This window comes from Fundulus heteroclitus, chromosome 1 (genome assembly GCF_011125445.2).
Source record: "Fundulus heteroclitus isolate FHET01 chromosome 1, MU-UCD_Fhet_4.1, whole genome shotgun sequence".
Lineage (NCBI taxonomy): Eukaryota > Metazoa > Chordata > Actinopteri > Cyprinodontiformes > Fundulidae > Fundulus > Fundulus heteroclitus.
In genome coordinates this window covers 35,945,910-35,963,830 of record NC_046361.1, presented here as the reverse complement: position 1 = coordinate 35,963,830, position 17,921 = coordinate 35,945,910, and the positions used below count along the sequence as shown (strand labels likewise).

Here is a 17,921-nt window from a genome sequence, read left to right as displayed (position 1 = left end):
ACGTACATCGTCAGGGACCGCAGGCGGCTCATTCCAGTGAGGCTGTGGCTCAATGAAAGTGATTGCTCTGCAGGTCAGAAATAAATCAGAGGTCAAGCGGAGCTCCAGATTAGAGGTGCTTTAGGACTCTTTTAGTAAAAGCAATGAAGGCGAAAGTTTAGCCACACGTTTCCACGCCGTAATACGTATTGGCTGCCGTGTGAGTGGGCGGTGCGTTCCGAGGCAGCTTCATCATCATCTGGCTTTCTTTCGTGCACAGCTCCTCTGGGAGCCTCATGTAGGATGTTTCCAAGCTGGAAAATAGATTCTCCTCAGGCTGAAAATGCACCAAGATTGTAATAATTAGAATGGCTATGTTACATAGCAGTAAGCTGCTTTCATTCGAATTTGTAAAACCCTAAGCTTGTAAAAAAAAATAAAAAAAGGTAAATTTCATAAATCACTTTAACTTGGAACGGGCTGATGGCAAAGAGCCAACCAGGGCTCCACAAGTTGACTTGAAGAGAGGAGGGAAGCCCGGAAAGTTGAGGTTTGGTGGGCAGCTCTGTTGATCCTGGAGTGAAATTCCTATTTTCATGGGTTCTTTTAGCTCAATTGCGTCTTTTATTAATAAAACACATGCATTTCAGCAGTGGAAGATAAGAAAGTGAAGTGAACAGTCCATAGTTTTAGAGAAAACAGGAACGACTGGGAGTGAATTAAAAAAAGTGATTTTATTGCTGCAAATCAAACTGAACCTTAATCGCCTCCTGGCTAAAAAGGCAACACAAGCAACAGCACGTGATGAACATAATGCAGAGATTTTATATTAATTCACAGGAAGGTATTATTTTAAAGATGTAATTCAAGTGTGCGGGATGACTTACAGCAAGCGTCTCCAGGCATCAGTGCCTCCCTCTGGTGAGAGAGAGCCGAACACCCGGCCTCCTCGTTCCGCTCCGCTGGCATCTGTAGCTCACACCTCGTCAGAAACCGAAGCGGAACCAGTTTCAAAGCGACTTCTTCTGCAGAGGAACTGCCACTGACAACGGCGTCTGTTCAGTCTCAGCTGCTGCATGCAGCAATGTGGAGAAGCTCAAGAAAGAAATGCTTTCTAATACTCTTGACATAGCGTACCTCTGGCCCTGTGAGCTTTGGCCTAGGCTTTAAAAGCCTGTTTGGTCCGTTACAATGTCGTGTTCTGCTTTCTAGACGCTCAAACTGTGTTTTTAAACTGAAGTGGAACGATTCCAACCGCAATATTATTTGAATTTGTGGATTTTCCTTTGTCCACACGTCTCCACCGCTATTTGGTTAGAAGGTTTGGTGTAAAGGACATTCTAGAAGATAAACGTTAGGCTCCATAAAAATCCGCGTTGAAGTGCATTTGGGATCATTGTTTCTAACGTCTACTTCTTGATGTGAAGTTGAAGATGAATCCAATCAATCACTTTGACTGCAGTCATGTCTTGATGACATCAAAAGCTGGATGACTTTAAATTTCCTGCATTTAAATTCTGACAAGACAGAAGTTGTAATCTTTGGACCAGAGTCCTCAAAAAATAAACTTCTTAAGCAATCATTTAATCTGGATGGCATTAATTTGGCCTCTGGTAATAAAGTAAAAAATCTTGGTGTTATTTTTGACCAAAACATGTCATTTAAATCCCATATTGAACTGTTTCCTTTTTTTACCTCCTGAATATCGCCAAAATTAGAAACATTCTGTCCAGGAGTGATGCTAAAAAACGAGTCCATGCATTTGTTACTTCAAGGCTGGACTATTGTAGTTCTTTACTATCAGGAAGTCCACAAAATGCAGTTCAAAGTCTTCAGCTGATCCAAAATGCTGCAGCAAGAGTTCTGATGAAAACAAGAGGGATCATATGTCTCCAAATTTAGCTTCCCTTCATTGGCTTCCTGTTAAATCAAGAATAGAATTTAAAATTCTTCTTCTAACGTATAAAGCCCTTAATAATCAAACTCCATCATATATCAGAGCTCTGATTACCCCGTATGTTCCTAACAGAGCACTTCGCTCTCAGACTGTTATGCTGCTATAGGCTTAGGCTACTGGAGGACATCAGGGTCTATTTTTCTTACTCAACTAAGTTCTACTGTTCTCCAGTTTACATTGCTTGTCGTCATTTCAGCTTTTAACTTTTTGCTCTCTCTCTTTTTCTTCATAGTAGGTACACCTGGTCTGGCGTTCTGTTAACTGTGACATCATCCAGAGAAGACTGCTCACCCGCTACTACCATCTAATGTAGAACAGATTACTAGATCAATGTGAGCTTCTGTGCTTTTTTGTCTCTCTTATTGAGTCTCTGCTCTGTCTTCTGTAACCCCAGTCGGTCGAGGCAGATGACCGTTCATACTGAGCCTGGTTCTGCTGGAGTTTTTCTTTCCACTGTCGCTTCATGCTTGCTCAGTATGAGGGATTGCTGCAAAGCCATGTACAATGCAGACGACTCTCCCTGTGGCTCTACGGTTCCCCAGGAGTGAATGCTGCTTTGAAGCAATCAACTGATTCCCTTATACAGGAAATTTTTGACCAATCTGTATAATCTAATTGAATTTGCCTTTGTAAAGTGCCTTGAGATGACATGTTTCATGAATTGCCGCTATATAAATAAAATTGAAGTTGAAGAACTTTCTGCCAATCCTCCTCCATCGGTCCATCCTCAGGCAATGCACCATCACCCCCAGCAGTGAGTCCCACAGGATAACAAGCATTTGGCAGCTTGTACAGCACCTTGGGTTTGAAAGCTTCGCCTTGACTTATTCAGCTTGCCCCGTCTGACAGCAGAACGTTTCTCCAGAAGACATTTGGACCGTCTGTGCTGGCAGGTTTCAGATGTATCGAATGTGTCGTTTTGGAGCTTCTTGTTCTCAAGCGTCGTTTCCCTGAACAATTTCCTTTTATCAGACGGTGACACCTTGGGTTTCAAGACTCCACTTGGCAAATTGGCAAAACATCGTGATAACTTGCACCAACAATAAAAAAATAATGATCCATGGAGTTATTTGGAAAAGATGGTCCCAGAAGATTTTTCATCATCGGTTTTAATGAGTGATAATGAATCTTATGAGTGATTTTAAACAAATCTTTTTCATGCCGTTAAAGAGAAGCTACCGGGTTCAGTTAAGCATCACTGGGAGACTAATCGTAGAGATAAAATACATTCCAGCACCACTCAGTGAAAGCATTTAAAATGTTTTGAAATTGAAGGATGTCATCCTGTTTCAAATGAGTCATTATAAACCACAACTCTATTTTCCTTCTACGGTGGATGTCGTGCTTTCTAAAAGGACTCAAAGCACTTGAACTTTTAAAATAAAGCATCATTTTCCTTCCAATTCACAGTGATGTGCTACTTTGTGTTGATCCATCGCATAAAATCCAAACTGAACATTGATATAGCCTTTTACTTGAAACACCATTCACCTGGATATGAAATATTCTGAGTGTTTAGGTCAGTTGAAATGCCTATTATATGTAGGACATCATAGAAAAATAAAAAAATAAAACCATCCACAATAAAAAAAGACAAGAAAAACCCCCACATATTTATTAATAATCACAATGTTGACATCAGCACATTTCATTCCCTTTTTTTTTTTGTTCTGCTCCCTTAAGTGCAATCAACATAATTAAATAAAAGTTTTGCACGTACAAGCAAATCATTAATGGTTTACACTTTGATTAGAAAATAAACACAAAAATTCCAGAGAGTTGTTAAAAATGTGCAAACAGCTTGAAGAATTCAGGTTTTATGAAAATTAATCAGAAATCCAGTCTCACATACCAAAAAAAAAAAAAAAAGCCCAAAAGATAAACCAAAATAAATAAATAAAAACGACCCATTATGGCACGGTTTGTACATTTCATGCTTAATTACCCTTTTTTTAAATACGCAAAATAAACACATAATGAGCGCCGTGTGGCCATGTTACTGCGTTAGGCGGTCAACATTTACAGTTCATCACAACACGAGTGAAACGAGGTCGTAGGAGTGTGGCGTCACATTAGTTGCTGTTAAAGTGCAGAATCAGTAACTAAACGAGGACCGTGTCCACACGTCGTTTAATTGATCCCCTTTTTGTTATTTCACAGAGGCTGGAGGGGGGGGGGGGCGGGCCCCCGGGGACTGCGCCTCGTGACGCTGGTCGGTCTCCGGGGTATTTTCAGTCAGGGCTGTTAAAGTGAGTCATCATGCGGGGCTGAGAGCGCGGCCGCAGCCGGCACGCCACATTAGAGGCGGCGTGTTGCCCTCCATGCAGCCTGACAGAGGGGCTCCTGGTGCGGAGCTAGCCGGCGTTCTGACCACGCTCCACAAACACCAGCAAGTCAGAGGGGGTGGGGGGGGGGGGCAAACAAAGACGCTGGGACGGATTTAACATCAGATGCCGAAGGTCGGGCTAAAATAGGAGGCCCCTGCGCCGCCTCGGCCGTGCTGAGCTGTAAGCGTCGGGGTGACGCATCGGCAAAGACGCGAGCTTCAATCGGGATCTCGTTTCAGGAAAAAAGCCCCGGCTGTAAAAACTGGGCTTTGACTTTCTAATTCGAAACCTTCAATTAGAAGTCGCTGCTCGCAGGAGAATGTGAATCAGCTCTAGGTCAGTCTCACTTTTTTCGCAGAATAAATGGGGTGTTTTATTTAAGCAGGAATTCAGAGCCAGACGCCGGCTCTTCCTCTTCCCTTCCTCGTCACATTATCAAACGGAGATGGTCTGCAGAACCTGTGCAGCTGTGGAGCTCTCATTTGTCTGGATGTCTCCCACGTGTCCCGTGGGCCACGTTTAACACACACCTGACCACGGCCGATGAATACATTTCATAAAACTGCTTTGAATCGGGTGAATTTAGGCTGAAACACAACTTACTGCAGGAGCTTGGCACACAGAGAAACCACCAATCGGTCATGCATCAAACACACAGAGAGCAATTAACACTGCTTTTCTCTTGGTAAACCCTCTATGTCAAAGAGCTGTTCAGAACAACTTAAAAGGAATAAATCTGTCTTTGGATCCCTGGTGGAGGTGAAGATGAGGGATTCCTCTTTTCAGGAAACGTGGCCAGAGAGTTAATTTCTTTTTTTCTTTTTTTTTTTAGGAGGTCAACTTGGAGTAACTGGGCGGAGAGAAGCGTCTGCGCAGGTACTTGAGGATGTAGAGAGGCAGGCAGCTCACCAGCGTGATGGCAGTCACCTTCCACAGGAACGACACCGTGGTGATGAAGTACACATCTGTTAGGGAGGAAGAAGCCAAGGTTAGGGGTGGGCGATACGAAGAAAAGCTAATATCACAATATATATATATATATATATATATATATATATATATATATATATATATATTCTCAGTATAGATAGATAGATAGATAGATAGATAGATAGATAGATAGATAGATAGATAGATAGATAGATAGATAGATAGATAGATAGATAGATAGATAGATAGATAGATAGATAGATAGATAGATAGATAGATAGATAGATAGATAGATAGATAGATAGATAGATAGATAGATAGATAGATAGATAGATAGATAGATAGATAGATAGATAGATAGATAGATAGATAGATAGATAGATAGATGTGTGTGTTCAAATAATCTTGAAAAACAAATGTTTTTAGCCACATAGTGCCTAAAGTTGCATTGGTATATCTCAAATTAACGGCATTTGTTTTGTTGGAAAAATTGATTGCAAAATAAAAATGAATTTATAAATGTTTCATTTGAGCCATTTTTTTTAACCACAGCCGCACATAGAAGCTTTTCACAAGTTACAATATTGCCACATTAGAGCTCCTTGTTGGTCAATCAAAAGGAACACCAAGGAAAAATCTGACACAAAATAAACCTGAAATAAAAAAGGTGGGCAAATAAAGTCGGAATTGGGTCACTTCAGGCTGCAGTGTGAACAAATGAATGCTCAAATGAATGTTAGTTTTACTAAAACCGATCTGTGTAGATGATCAAAATATAATTGAAAAAACACAAAGTTATAGATAACCTACAGCACATAATTACATAGTTTTAAAAAGCACAAATAATTATTTTATTTTATTTTGCTTTTACCTGGACAGCACTTTGAACTATGTTTTAAATGCTTTATAAATAAAGTTTGATTGGTTTATTAAATCTAAAGATTTTATTTTTTATTTTTTGCACAATGAATGAACTGAAGTCTACTTGTGTTTATTTCCAGTTTAATGACGTCATGTTTGACATTGGGAATACTCAGGTTTTTTATTCACAAATACATAAACAATAAGCACTTTGTTTTACTTATTTTTGCTATGCTAGAGGAGGTCCTTCATATGTATAATTCATACTTTAAAATGAAATAAAAAAAATGTTTTGGAGCGGGGTAGTTCAAAACTAACTTTGGCAAAAACAAAACTAATTAGAATCGTATTAAAATGTATATTTTCTAGAAAAAATAATCTTTAAGAAGAATAAAAATGTAAACATCAGTAGATAAAATAAGAAATAATGCATACAACGTGTTGTAGAGCAATTTACAGTCAACATTCAGCCGAGTTGACCCAACCTGATGACATTAAAAGGCTCTAAACAAATCCACCTCTAGCACACAGTGGCGACTGCTGGTGTTTAGGTTACAATCAGCAACACAAGAAATGATTCCCGCTTTGTTATAGCGGCAGAATCTGAGAAGATAAACCTGTAATACCTTTTAACGCAGCGGTCATAACAATCACAAACTAACCCTACAGGCAGACCTCATGTGACGTTAACATCTGTCTCCTGCTGCTAGTGATGCTTTCTAGACGCGTTTTTAAATCAAGTGGAACGATTCCAAACGCAATAACATTTGAATTTGTGGATTTTCCTTGGTCCACACGTTAAAAGGTCAGTTAAAGAATACTTGTGACTATAACAGAGATTCTTCTTCCAGTTAAGGTTTATTTATCCGTTTCTTTGCTTAGACTTGGACAACTTTATTGTCATTATGTATGTACAGAGTGCATACAGAACGAAATTTCGTTGCATACAGCTTACAACAGTGAAACAGGATTGCAGGTGGAATGAGGCAGCATTACAATATAAAGTGCAGCAGTGCTGACATGAAGTCTGAAATGGTTCTGTGATGCGATGAGAGCTTCACACACAACTGCATTAATCCCACCTCGGGATGAAGGGTATCATTTTCCACATTAGGTGTTATTTATTATCTGTAGCCCAGGGGTAACTATGAGTCTTAGATTGATTTTCTCTCATTTTTGATTCGGTAGCTCAGATGAGAGCGCTATAAACCCTTAACAGCCTAAACTGTAAAACATCTATAAATACAGTCTCAGAATCTCACTGGTGTCCTGAATTAAAATGTAGTTTAAGTGGTTTTAGTGCCATGCAAACCGTTACTGTAAGCAGACGGGAAACAGCAACAGGAACTCGTACACAGTGAGCACTGGGTATACTGTACTTTTAGTCTCCCAGACATAAATTAGAGCAACGAGGATTTAAAAACCTTTTGATTGTCTCAATAAGACAGAGCAACATTTCCTGACATCTACTGGCCTTCGTGATTTTTTTTTTTTTCTTGGGATCTCCCTGAGTGGGAACAAGGTTGGCCCAGACAGATTAGTATGGAGTAGACAGAAAACGCTCAGTTAAATGTCTAAACTGCACATGCAACAAAACAGCATTTAAAGCCTGTTTTATTCCGGCTTTAAGAGAGAGGAAAACAAAAAAAAAGAAAGGAGTCCAAAAAGGGTAAACTTGACCACATGCCAGTCATGCTCCTCAGTGGTGGAGATTGCAGGCTGAAAATGGAACTCCACGCCCCACATAAAGCTGAAAATAAAGACCTGGGAAGCTTTTGGTCAGAGCATTGTGTATTACAGGAGTCTTAATATGGGGAAAAAAGTAAAATTGGATTATTGTGAGGTTGCCAAAGTAAATAGATGCTCAACAGCCTGGAAACAAACAGAATGAAAGAGGGAGATTGTTCCCAAAAAAAATACACAGAAATGCTAATTTTCCTGCTGCAAGAGATTTTCTGTGAAATTGTGTTTTCATATCCGATTTTTCTTTCTATCCAAACACACCTTCAGTGTTATTAACAGCTCAAAGGAAACTAACCAAACTGGTGGCATTTCCTCTTTGATATTCCAGCAGACCTGAGCCTGAGACATACCAGGTCATATTGTCAATACAGTCACCTTTAGACCTGCTAATACCCAACATGCCACAGCTTATGGCACACTGGGGACACATTACCCTCCTCATACCGCTGACGTACTATTTCAAGGCCGGCAGAAAGCAGAAAAACAACTCAGCCTGCAGTGAAATCACATTGTTTTCTTTCTTTTCCTCAAAGACAGAGCACGGCAACAGACCCATCCATCGCCAAAGTGGCTGAAATTGGACTTTACTCACCTATAAATTCATGCAGGAACACGAGCGAAGCGACGTAGCACGCCAGACTCAGGAGCTCGCCGACTATCATAAGCCAGTGCCACGTCTGAACGGTCAGCGCCACCATCAGCAGCTCGGTCAGAATCAGCGAGGTGAAGGAAATGGCCACGATGTGGACAAACTCCGACTCGAACAGCAGCATGGCTCCGTACATGATGATGCTCCCTGCAAGTGTGCACAGATGTGGAAACGTGACAGAAAAAAGGCTTAGCTGTTTCATTTCTAATGCACAGATGAAAAAAAAAAAACAAAACAAAACCCAAAAACGTTAAAAAGATGCAATTCGGTGCCGCTGCAAACCCAAGACAGGTGAATTTTTGATCCAGTTTGCAAAGAGCCGGCTTGTCTAGAACAGCTCTCCGTCTCTAAGGCCGTTAATGACGGCATCAATTCGAGCAACATGTTGTAGACATCAAACAATGAGTCAAAACAGGCGCGTAAAAGGTCACCAGACACAAAGGATGCCTCCTACAGGTAGTAGACGGTATTACAAAAAGCTGAAGGAGGTTGATGGCAGGTTGCTCCCTGAATGATTGGATAGAGCGACTCTCCAGTGTTTGAAGGGTACAGATGTTGGAGTGCCTGGATGTGGGACCAGTTTCTGCTTAAGGGAAGCTGCAAATCCTGCCACGTCTTACAGGGTCCTCCTGGGTTCCCAGAAATCTACATTTTAATACTATTCAGACCGCTTTTGTGCCATTTTTTCATGTTTTAATGCTAAGATTCAATGTTTGTTTACACCACAATCAGGCTTTTAATCAACAGAAATCATTAAAAAAACAGCACACTGTGCTCCACATTTAATTAAAGGCAAAAACACAAGTTTAAAACAAGAATTTTTTTTTATAAACCCCTTCCCATTAGGTTTATGGTCTCATTAGGAGGTTTCTGATAAGGATGTAATGCTGGTTTTTATGCAACGTTCCCATTTACAGCAGAGCTTCCTGATTGGTGGGAGGCAGTGCAGATCAAGACCTGTTTGAAGCCTTAACTGAACCAAGATCAGTTGTTGGATTCCTGAACACTGAGCTTAAAAAATATCTTGCAGCTGAAAGTTCGATGTGCAAAAAGTAAAGTTTTCAAATTAAATATTAAACAAAAGTGTCTGACATGTTTACAACGCTGATCTCCTTAACATACTTACTGTGCAAAGTACTGCCAGCTGAGAGAAATTAAAAAATGTTCTACTTTTATTTACAAACAGAAATTATCTATAAATTAGAATAACAAAGTAAATTAAGCTCTGTATACGCATTAAAAATGCACAACATTATGTAAATGTGTAAAACTGGCCTAATAGGAAAAAGATGGAGAAAAAAATCAGACATTTTATTTATAATTTATTGCCTGCTGGTAACCAACAGGACAGTAAATTCAGGTCTACTAAAAAAAGGGAATAATAATAATTACAGTTACAATTAAAGTTTCCAGATCAAAACATAAATAGCATTAGAAAATGTTTTCCTGAATTCAATTTGTTTTATCCACGCAGCTGTATTATTTATTTTACAAATCTTTCGTTAAACCCTCAAAGCTTTTTCTTGTGTGCACACAACAGAGCTTTCCGTCTCTCTCCATCATGACCAAGTTTATACTTGAGGTTATTTTATGTGTTAAGAAAAAAAACCTACACAGGAGACGAAGTGAAAGCAACACACGCAGCAGTGATTTGCAAACAAGCTTAAGCTCACTTGTAAAAAGGGAAACTCCTGCTTTGTTAGAAACGGATAAAAGGTTTCAGGGTGTAGCTCAGAATGCCCCCGTAAACAGCTTTTCATGCCAAACGGTGCATGTCGGAAACTTCCCTCTGCTTTCAAAGCGCGTGGGCTGTTCAGGAGCGGCGTGTCACTCAGGCAGAGCGACACCGCTGCCTGTTAGGAACATCCTCAGCCTACCTCAACTGCACATTTTTACACAAAACAACAACTGACTGGATAAGTTAAGGCAGAATTAATAAAAAAAAAAAAACCTGCCACAGTGCATTACAAAAGTATTCATACTCGTAGAAAAAGTTCAGATTCATCACAGAAACTTTATCTTTAGGGACACGATGACTTAGAAAAAAAAGAAAAATCTGCTGCTTGCTTATGTGTTCATCCCCATTTACTCTGATACCCCTAAAAAAAACTAATTTATGTTCTGTGACAGCCTCAGATACTTGTTAAAGTAAACAAGCAAAACGATAAAGCTGTGGAGACGTTTAAAGCACGGTTAGATTCTAGAACTTCTCAGAGCTCCGTCTGATCCACCATCTGATGAGCTCCTCTGAAAACTACGTAGGAGCAGATGTTGCTTTGCTCATCGTCACTGAGAACATGAAATGATAATAAAACCAACAAAATTAACAGTTTGATTTAGGTTGTTGCCTTTGCCATTTCACCTCTTCTTCTATGAGAGATTTTTCAGCATAAATGTATTTGAAAACATGCTTTAATTTGAACTCACGCCTTTGCCTTGGCTTTCTAAACTGTGTGAGATGTTGATTTTAGTCTGTGACAAATTATTTTAAATTACTTTATTTTAATTTTATTATAAATTTTAAAGTTCTGATTTTAATTTTGTCTTTTATGCTTGCATCGTTTTTTGAGTCTGTGTAATGGTGTTATGTTGTTTCACTGTACAGCACTTTGGTCCTTTGAGAAATTTTAAAGTGCTTTATAAATAAAGTTGGATTGGATTAGATACCGATAAACTAAAGTACCTTTTAATAGTAGTTTCATTATTATAGTAATATTGGTATCTGTGGGGCTCTGACTGTAGGCAGCGACTGATATTTTGTTAAAAAAAAACTTTTAGAAAGTTACAATTTTACTAAAATTTGTGGCACTTATTGTAGTTAAAAGTGAAAACGTTTTAAGATTTCCCATCATTGACCCGTGCTTTAAATCTACCAAGATGCTTTCATTCACCTAAAGTGAGAGGCTGGGCAAGGAACACATTAATCAGAAAAGCTGTTGGAGGCTTTAAAAGGCTTGAGACCGGGGCGGAGGTTCACGAGGACACACGAGAAACGTGTTCTGTCAGAATCCAAGATTTCTTCTTTGATAGTAGAACGGCAAGAAGTGCCTTGCCTAGCTTACCTTCCTTTGGTTTCTCATAACGTCTGCTGCTTATTTGCTTTTAATTTGATACCATGATTGGCTAAAACCAACCTTTGGTAGGCGGGCACTAGGTGTCGCTTCGCCCAATCAGCTCAGAGAGTTCTGCTGAAGTTCCCTAACCTGACCCTAGCCAGCTGAATTTCGTTCCGCCTAGCTTCACTCACATTCATCTGGGACATCTCCCATAGAGAGTGATTTCTTCAACCAATTTTATTGTCCAGCCAATCAGGACGCAGGGCTGGAGTTTCATAGATGTGACGTAGTGGAGAAGCGAATGTGAGACTGATTTGATTCAGACAACAATGGCGGCTCGCATCGAGGAAGCAAGCGTTAACATTGATGCTGCCATTTCTTCCGTGTTGTCCAATCTACCTGATATTGTTTCATTAAAAGAACATCAGAGAACGGCTCTGAAGGCTTTTGTTGGTGGAAACCATGTTTTCGCCCTTCTCCCGACCGGATTTGGCAAGTTTTGTTTTCCGGTGCGCGCCCGTGGCGGAGCGGTTAGCGCGAACTATGTTAGGAGGCCTTTAGTCCTCGTCACGGTCGGCCCAGGATCGACTCCGACCCGCGGCGCTTTGCCGCCTGTCTACCCCCCTCTTCCTGTCAGCTCACTGCCAATAAAACGCGTGCCAATAGAGCTGCAAACACATTTAAAAAATAATAAAATAAGAAAAGTTTTTTCCTGCGTCGCTCTCATCAGCGTCACGGGTTAGCTTCAGGGTGAGTGGTTGATATAGCACATCGATAAAGATGACAGACAAGTGGCTTATCCAATCATATGCAAGGATTTTTGATAAGGCCCAGCCTTCAATAAAGGCAATTCCTATGGAGAGGTCCCAGATGGATAAGTGGAGCTAGGCGGAGTGAAAGTCATCTGGCTAGGGTCTGGTTAGACGTTCCCTACTTTCCCCAAACAAATTCAAATGGAGCAGACCAAGACTGATAATGTGCAGAACTAGAGCGCTACACGTTATCAATCTGGCCAGTCGGGTTAACAATGGAGTTATTTAGTTCATATGTTAGAATGGCCTAGTCAAAGTGCATTCAGAAAACCAATTGAGATGTTGTAAAAACACTTGAAATTTGAAGTCTTTATGTGATCTGACTATGTTTGAGCCATTTTGCAAAGAATATGGAGGAATTTTTATCTGTAGATTTGAAACACCAGCAGAGATATACTGCAACACACTAGTAGATGTAAATGCAGCAAATTGCAGACGGTTCGGCAAAGTGTTGAGTTAGAGAGCCAAAGGCAAATGCATGCCACAATGTTCACATTTTTAATTGTCAAAACATTTGAAAATCATCCATCATTTCATTCCACTTCACATGTGTCTACTACTTTCTGCTGGTCTGTCACGTAAAATACTGCTAAAAGACACTGAAGCTGGAGGTTGTAATGTGACAAAATGTAAAAAAGTGAGGAATTATGAAATATTTGGCTTCAGGGACCGATTCAATGCACCACATTTCAATTATTGAACCTTACCTTGATATATACTTATAAGGACCCATATTAGAAACGTCTTGAAAGACAGCGGTCGACCCTGTGGAAAGAAAAGAACAGAAACCTATTTCTCACGTGTTCCTGTATGACAAACACCGTGTGGCTACATAGCAACACTCAAACGAGTGTTATTCACCGGTACCTTCAACAGATCTTTGTATAGCTCCGGATAAAGCATGGCGACTTCTGACTTCACATCTTTATCCAACACCAGAGAGAAGACGGGGAACATGGTGTAGATGGTGGAATAACTGCGACAGACGAGACGTTAGATGCATGATTGATTTATCACCATTTCACATTTTCCCCCCATTCTCCGTTTTCATTCTGGGCTTAATAGAGAGGAAATTTCAAGTCAGTCAAATATTCTGGCGATAAGTCACCACCACTGAGAGATCATGTCTCACCCAATAATGAGAAATCCCTGGTAGAGCGGGACGGAGGCAAAGTAGAAAACCGAGGAGAAAACTGCCTGCAGAAACAGAGAGAAAGAACATTTATTTCATACATCTGCTCAAAAGGCAATGTGCTACGAAAAGGGACGAAAGAAAATGTCCAGCTTTTTTTTTTTTATTATAGAAAGTTTAAAAAAAAAAGGCTTTTCCATGTCATGGCAACAGTTGACATGTAGACATCTTTGCCCCAGGGCTTTAATCCCAGGTGTAAAACATCTTAGACCTCTCTTCGCCACAGCTGCGGGGGAACTAGTCAACGCCGAGGCGATCCAAGCCTCCCGGTTAAACGTGGAGGATGAACGATGCCACCAGTGCTGTGCGGACAACCCATTATGCCAACCAAGCATCCAGCACCAAAACTGACAAGCTGCAGCTGCGGTCGCTGTTAATCTGAGGCATGTGGAGCAAAGCCTCTCCAAATCCTCCAAGTCGGTGGTGCAGTGAGTCACGGGTTGTCCCTCCAGATGGGAGGCCGAGGTTGGACAGGGACATGGGAATGCTGCCGGGGGTGTTGACTTAGAAGGGCACCACTGCCTGCATCCTCTGAGTCATCGTGCACCCCGCCTTCCCATGACTGGGCCTGAGACATTTGTCTCTGTGTCTGTAGGTATGCAGACGTTTTTTTTTATTTTTTATTTTGGGAACATGAGTTTCTATTTGCAGTGCCTTGCAAAAGTCTATCTTTTGGTCCATTTGAACATCTTCACCACTAACTCCATTGTGCTTTATGGAGATTTCACGTGAAAAGCCAAACTGTGAACTCCATGTTTTCTTAAATGTAACATTTACAAATAAATGTCTAAAAAGTGTGGTGCGCATTTATATTCTTTTGCAACTTTCAAACACCTTTTCTGCCAGCCCTTCCTAACCCTCCTCCCACAAAGTCTGACCAGCTTTCCTGTACCTGCTGAAGGAAAAGCCTTCCCCCTGTAAACGGGACTTCTAATAACTTTCTTTCAACAACAGCCACTCCATAAAGACCAGAGGTCTGATTTATAAAGCATTGCGTGGAATCCATACTAAAAGTGCACGTACTCCCCAAAAAATAAAAAAAAATAAAAATGACGTACAGCAAAAATATTCAGATTTATAAAACCATGCGCGCGTACACCAGCACGTAATTTCCCTGTATGGACCAGCGCTGTACCTGAACGTCTGCGTACCTGGTTCCGCCTCATGTTCAGCCCTCAGCACGCCCAGATTCAACCACAAACGGCCGATGCAAAGCGCCTCGTGAATGTTAGTGTGGATTTAAATGAGTCAGCTGATTGTTTTTTTTTCTCCGTGGTTGCCATGTCATAACGATGAAAAAGAAAAAAAGAAAAACCGAAGAAACTTTGGGAAAATTTCACAGTGAATCAGAGGCCAAAGCACAGATGTTGCCCACATTAAAAGAACCCGTTAAAAATGAAACCTGATTGCCGTTTTAAACGTCAGATGACACCTGTACTCCGTGTTGACATTCCTCAGAGGTCTTGTGCTCAGATCGAGATTCAGAGGATGGAGGGAGAAGATCCCTCCTCTGTAGCCACTTACCTCTCTGTGGGTTTTAGCTAAATGCAACGCTCGGAGTCTAAAGCGGCATCTTGTCCAGCCATCATCATTGGCCAGGAAATAATTTATCCCTGAAACTGCGTCTTCTAATTCTCCCATCTGCTAGGTCTTCCAGCAGTGCCATGCTAACACTGCGCAGCATTACGCACGACTGTATTTGACAGTACATAGCAATTCAAGACATCGCCTGTCACAATAATTTGTTAATCTGTGGTACAATCCACCCTGGTGATCATCGGGGAGAGGAATGTGATGGTGGAAACCCCGAGAAAATGTTGTGCGGACTTTTATTTAACAATTAAGTTGGCTTATGGCCATTTTTTTTTATTTGAAAGGTTCTCAGTACTCGGACAGTCCCGAGTGGAAAACATGGCGGACGAGCAAGCGCTCCTTCTGGCCGGAGGTTTGTAATTATGGAAATCTTTATGATTCGGCCAAAAAACATCACCATGATCAGCCAATTGTCAAGTTCCTGGACAGAAATCGCCGTTACACTAGGAAGAAGGCTTAAATGTTGGAAAAAAAAAACTGTGTTTTCTATTTTAACATGTAATGGGGTGTAGTACGCTTGGCGAAGGAACGCAACGCTGCTCTCTAGAGTCTGGGAGTATAGCACTACTTCAGAGGAAGAACTGCATGGAGTATAAATGGTGCAGATGTCGTGTCCGTACGTCCCATTGCTGCGCGGAGACTACGTGCATCAAGCATAAAGCAACCTTTAGTGTCACCAGCTCCAGCATGAATAACACTGTAGTTTTGAATGCTTATGATAAAACTGATCTATGATTAAACGTCTGAAATGGACTGAAATTAAACATCTGAGAGGAATCATGATGCAGTTCAGCTGCAGTTCACTACCCTGAGGACAGCATGCACATTTCCTGTTAAGCTTTTTTTTTTAAATAGACCCCTACTTCACATTTATGTGCTTTTGTTTGTTGCTGAATTGCAGTAAATTACACTGAAGTTTGGAGATTTACTGCGACAAAATGTGTAAAAGTCCAAGACCTATAAAGATTTCTTTCCAAGGTACCGCAGTCTGAGGGTAAGATTTCTTCTTGACTCACCAGCAGAACCCAAAAATGTTTCAGTGCGGCACTACCTGCATGGTGCTGATGCACAGGCTCCTGTGGATGACAAACTGGCTGAGGGCTGCGGATCGTTTGTAGCTGTTCCGACCGTGGACCATGAGGAGACGACCCAAATGCTTGAACTGAGTCACAGAGAAGTCGGCGGCCAGGGAGGCTTGCTTTCCTTCCTGCAGAGAGAAAATAAATAAAAAGGCCAGGCCGGTGAGGATACGCAACAAACATGACAAATGTAGCAGAGGTTTTACTGTTCAGCTGGTAGGAAACACAAACATAATGATGTGAAACAAATAATGTGTTTCACATCACAAAACCAACTGTTACAAAAAGGAAATGTCAGTAAATAAAAGATTTTAATAGGGCTGGACGATAATTCAATAACAATATATATCGATCGATAGTAACGCTCCGTCACTAAGCTCCGCCCCCTTCAAAGACTTCAGAGAGCACACGTTCTTTTTTTCTCTTTTAAAAACTTGAACAAGTTTTAAAAACTTGTTTTGGTAAAAAGTTGGTTGAATAAAGGGTTGAGTGTGAATTCAGTGTTTATGTGTTCTGCATCAAAAAATAGGTCGCTAAGAAACAGCATAAAATGGCCAGGGCTGCACTTAGAATATATGTTTTAAATTTGTTGATAATTATAGATATCGACCTATGTGATTTAAATTTTATTGATAGGCCTTTTTTCTATATCGTCCAGCCCAAGAATTCAAGACTCAGTCTATACATTAAAGTGTTAGATGCAATGCGATGATTTCCTGACACCCTAAAAACAGTTAAATCCTATAGATGATAACAACAAACTCTGCAGCACGCTTAGGAGGCTACAGGAGAACCACAGTGAAAATGTCACCACCTGCTCCACCGTAGCTAAACTTCGGTAAAGCTGCCGGTTGGGAGTGATGCTGGGTGCTGCAGGCTGACCGTCTGGGGTGTGCACGTGCAATCATTGCAATTGATTTATGCACCCAGGTTCAGCTTAAACCCTCCATCCCTACCGGACGCAGGGGTCAACGATCAACTAAAACCCTGGAAGGGGCCGGCAGCTGAGAGACTCTCTAAAACACGAAAACTTCCTGTCATCTTTTTGCTTCCTCTGCTCGGACAATGGATCCTCATAAAGGGAATCGTCTGTGTGCATGTTCTGCCCCAACTCTCTGGATGTGGGAGATATCTTTACAGGAAGCACGAAGCACAATATCTGTAGGTGCGTCACGTCGATGTGAAGCGACGAGATGGACAGAGTCTTACTTTTCCCTCCACTCCCACGCCACAGTCGGCTTCCTGGATCATGCTGACATCGTTTCCTCCGTCCCCTAGGAGAGAACAAAAGCCACGGAGGTGTCAGGATTCACATCGCTTCGCCAGCCGTCTACTGTCTAAGACAGCGCCCGTAATTTAGCCGATTTGCAGATATAAAATTAAAAAAATGGAGCGCAGAATTACAATCAACAGCAGAGGTGCTGGTGAGATGGTTACAGCAGTTTGTGGCTGAGACGTTTATGATGTTGAGGTTGATGTTGATAACAAAAACGTTTATTTTTTTCCCCCCCCTCGTCTTAGATCCCGCCCATGCGGGGGGAATGATTAGAATCGCATACTCACCGACAGCGCAGGTGAGTTTGCCTGTGCGCTCCTGCAGCAGCCGGACTATCTGTGCCTTCTGGGTGGGGGTGCATCGGCAGCAAACCACAGCGGGACACTGACACGCGAGCTCCATGAACTCATACTCGTAATATTTCAGACAAACCTGCCCCCCAAAGAGAGGAGAAGCGGGGGGAGGGG

At 41.3% G+C, this 17,921-nt stretch overlaps 1 protein-coding gene across 1 annotated transcript in view; it reads right to left on the bottom strand.

The window, feature by feature from the left end:
* Window positions 1-3,535: 3,535 nt before the first annotated feature.
* LOC105918202 (probable phospholipid-transporting ATPase IIA) overlaps window positions 3,536-17,921 on the bottom strand; it is a 54,199-nt gene continuing 39,813 nt past the window's right edge. The window contains exons 21-28 of the mRNA XM_012853231.3: window positions 17,742-17,886; window positions 17,388-17,452; window positions 16,151-16,306; window positions 13,447-13,511; window positions 13,182-13,290; window positions 13,022-13,079; window positions 8,390-8,593; window positions 3,536-5,228 (exon numbers count right to left, since the gene is read on the bottom strand). Coding sequence (XP_012708685.2) covers window positions 5,092-5,228; window positions 8,390-8,593; window positions 13,022-13,079; window positions 13,182-13,290; window positions 13,447-13,511; window positions 16,151-16,306; window positions 17,388-17,452; window positions 17,742-17,886 — 939 coding nt within the window. The 3' untranslated portion in view covers window positions 3,536-5,091. The remainder of the gene's footprint in view (window positions 5,229-8,389; window positions 8,594-13,021; window positions 13,080-13,181; window positions 13,291-13,446; window positions 13,512-16,150; window positions 16,307-17,387; window positions 17,453-17,741; window positions 17,887-17,921) is intronic.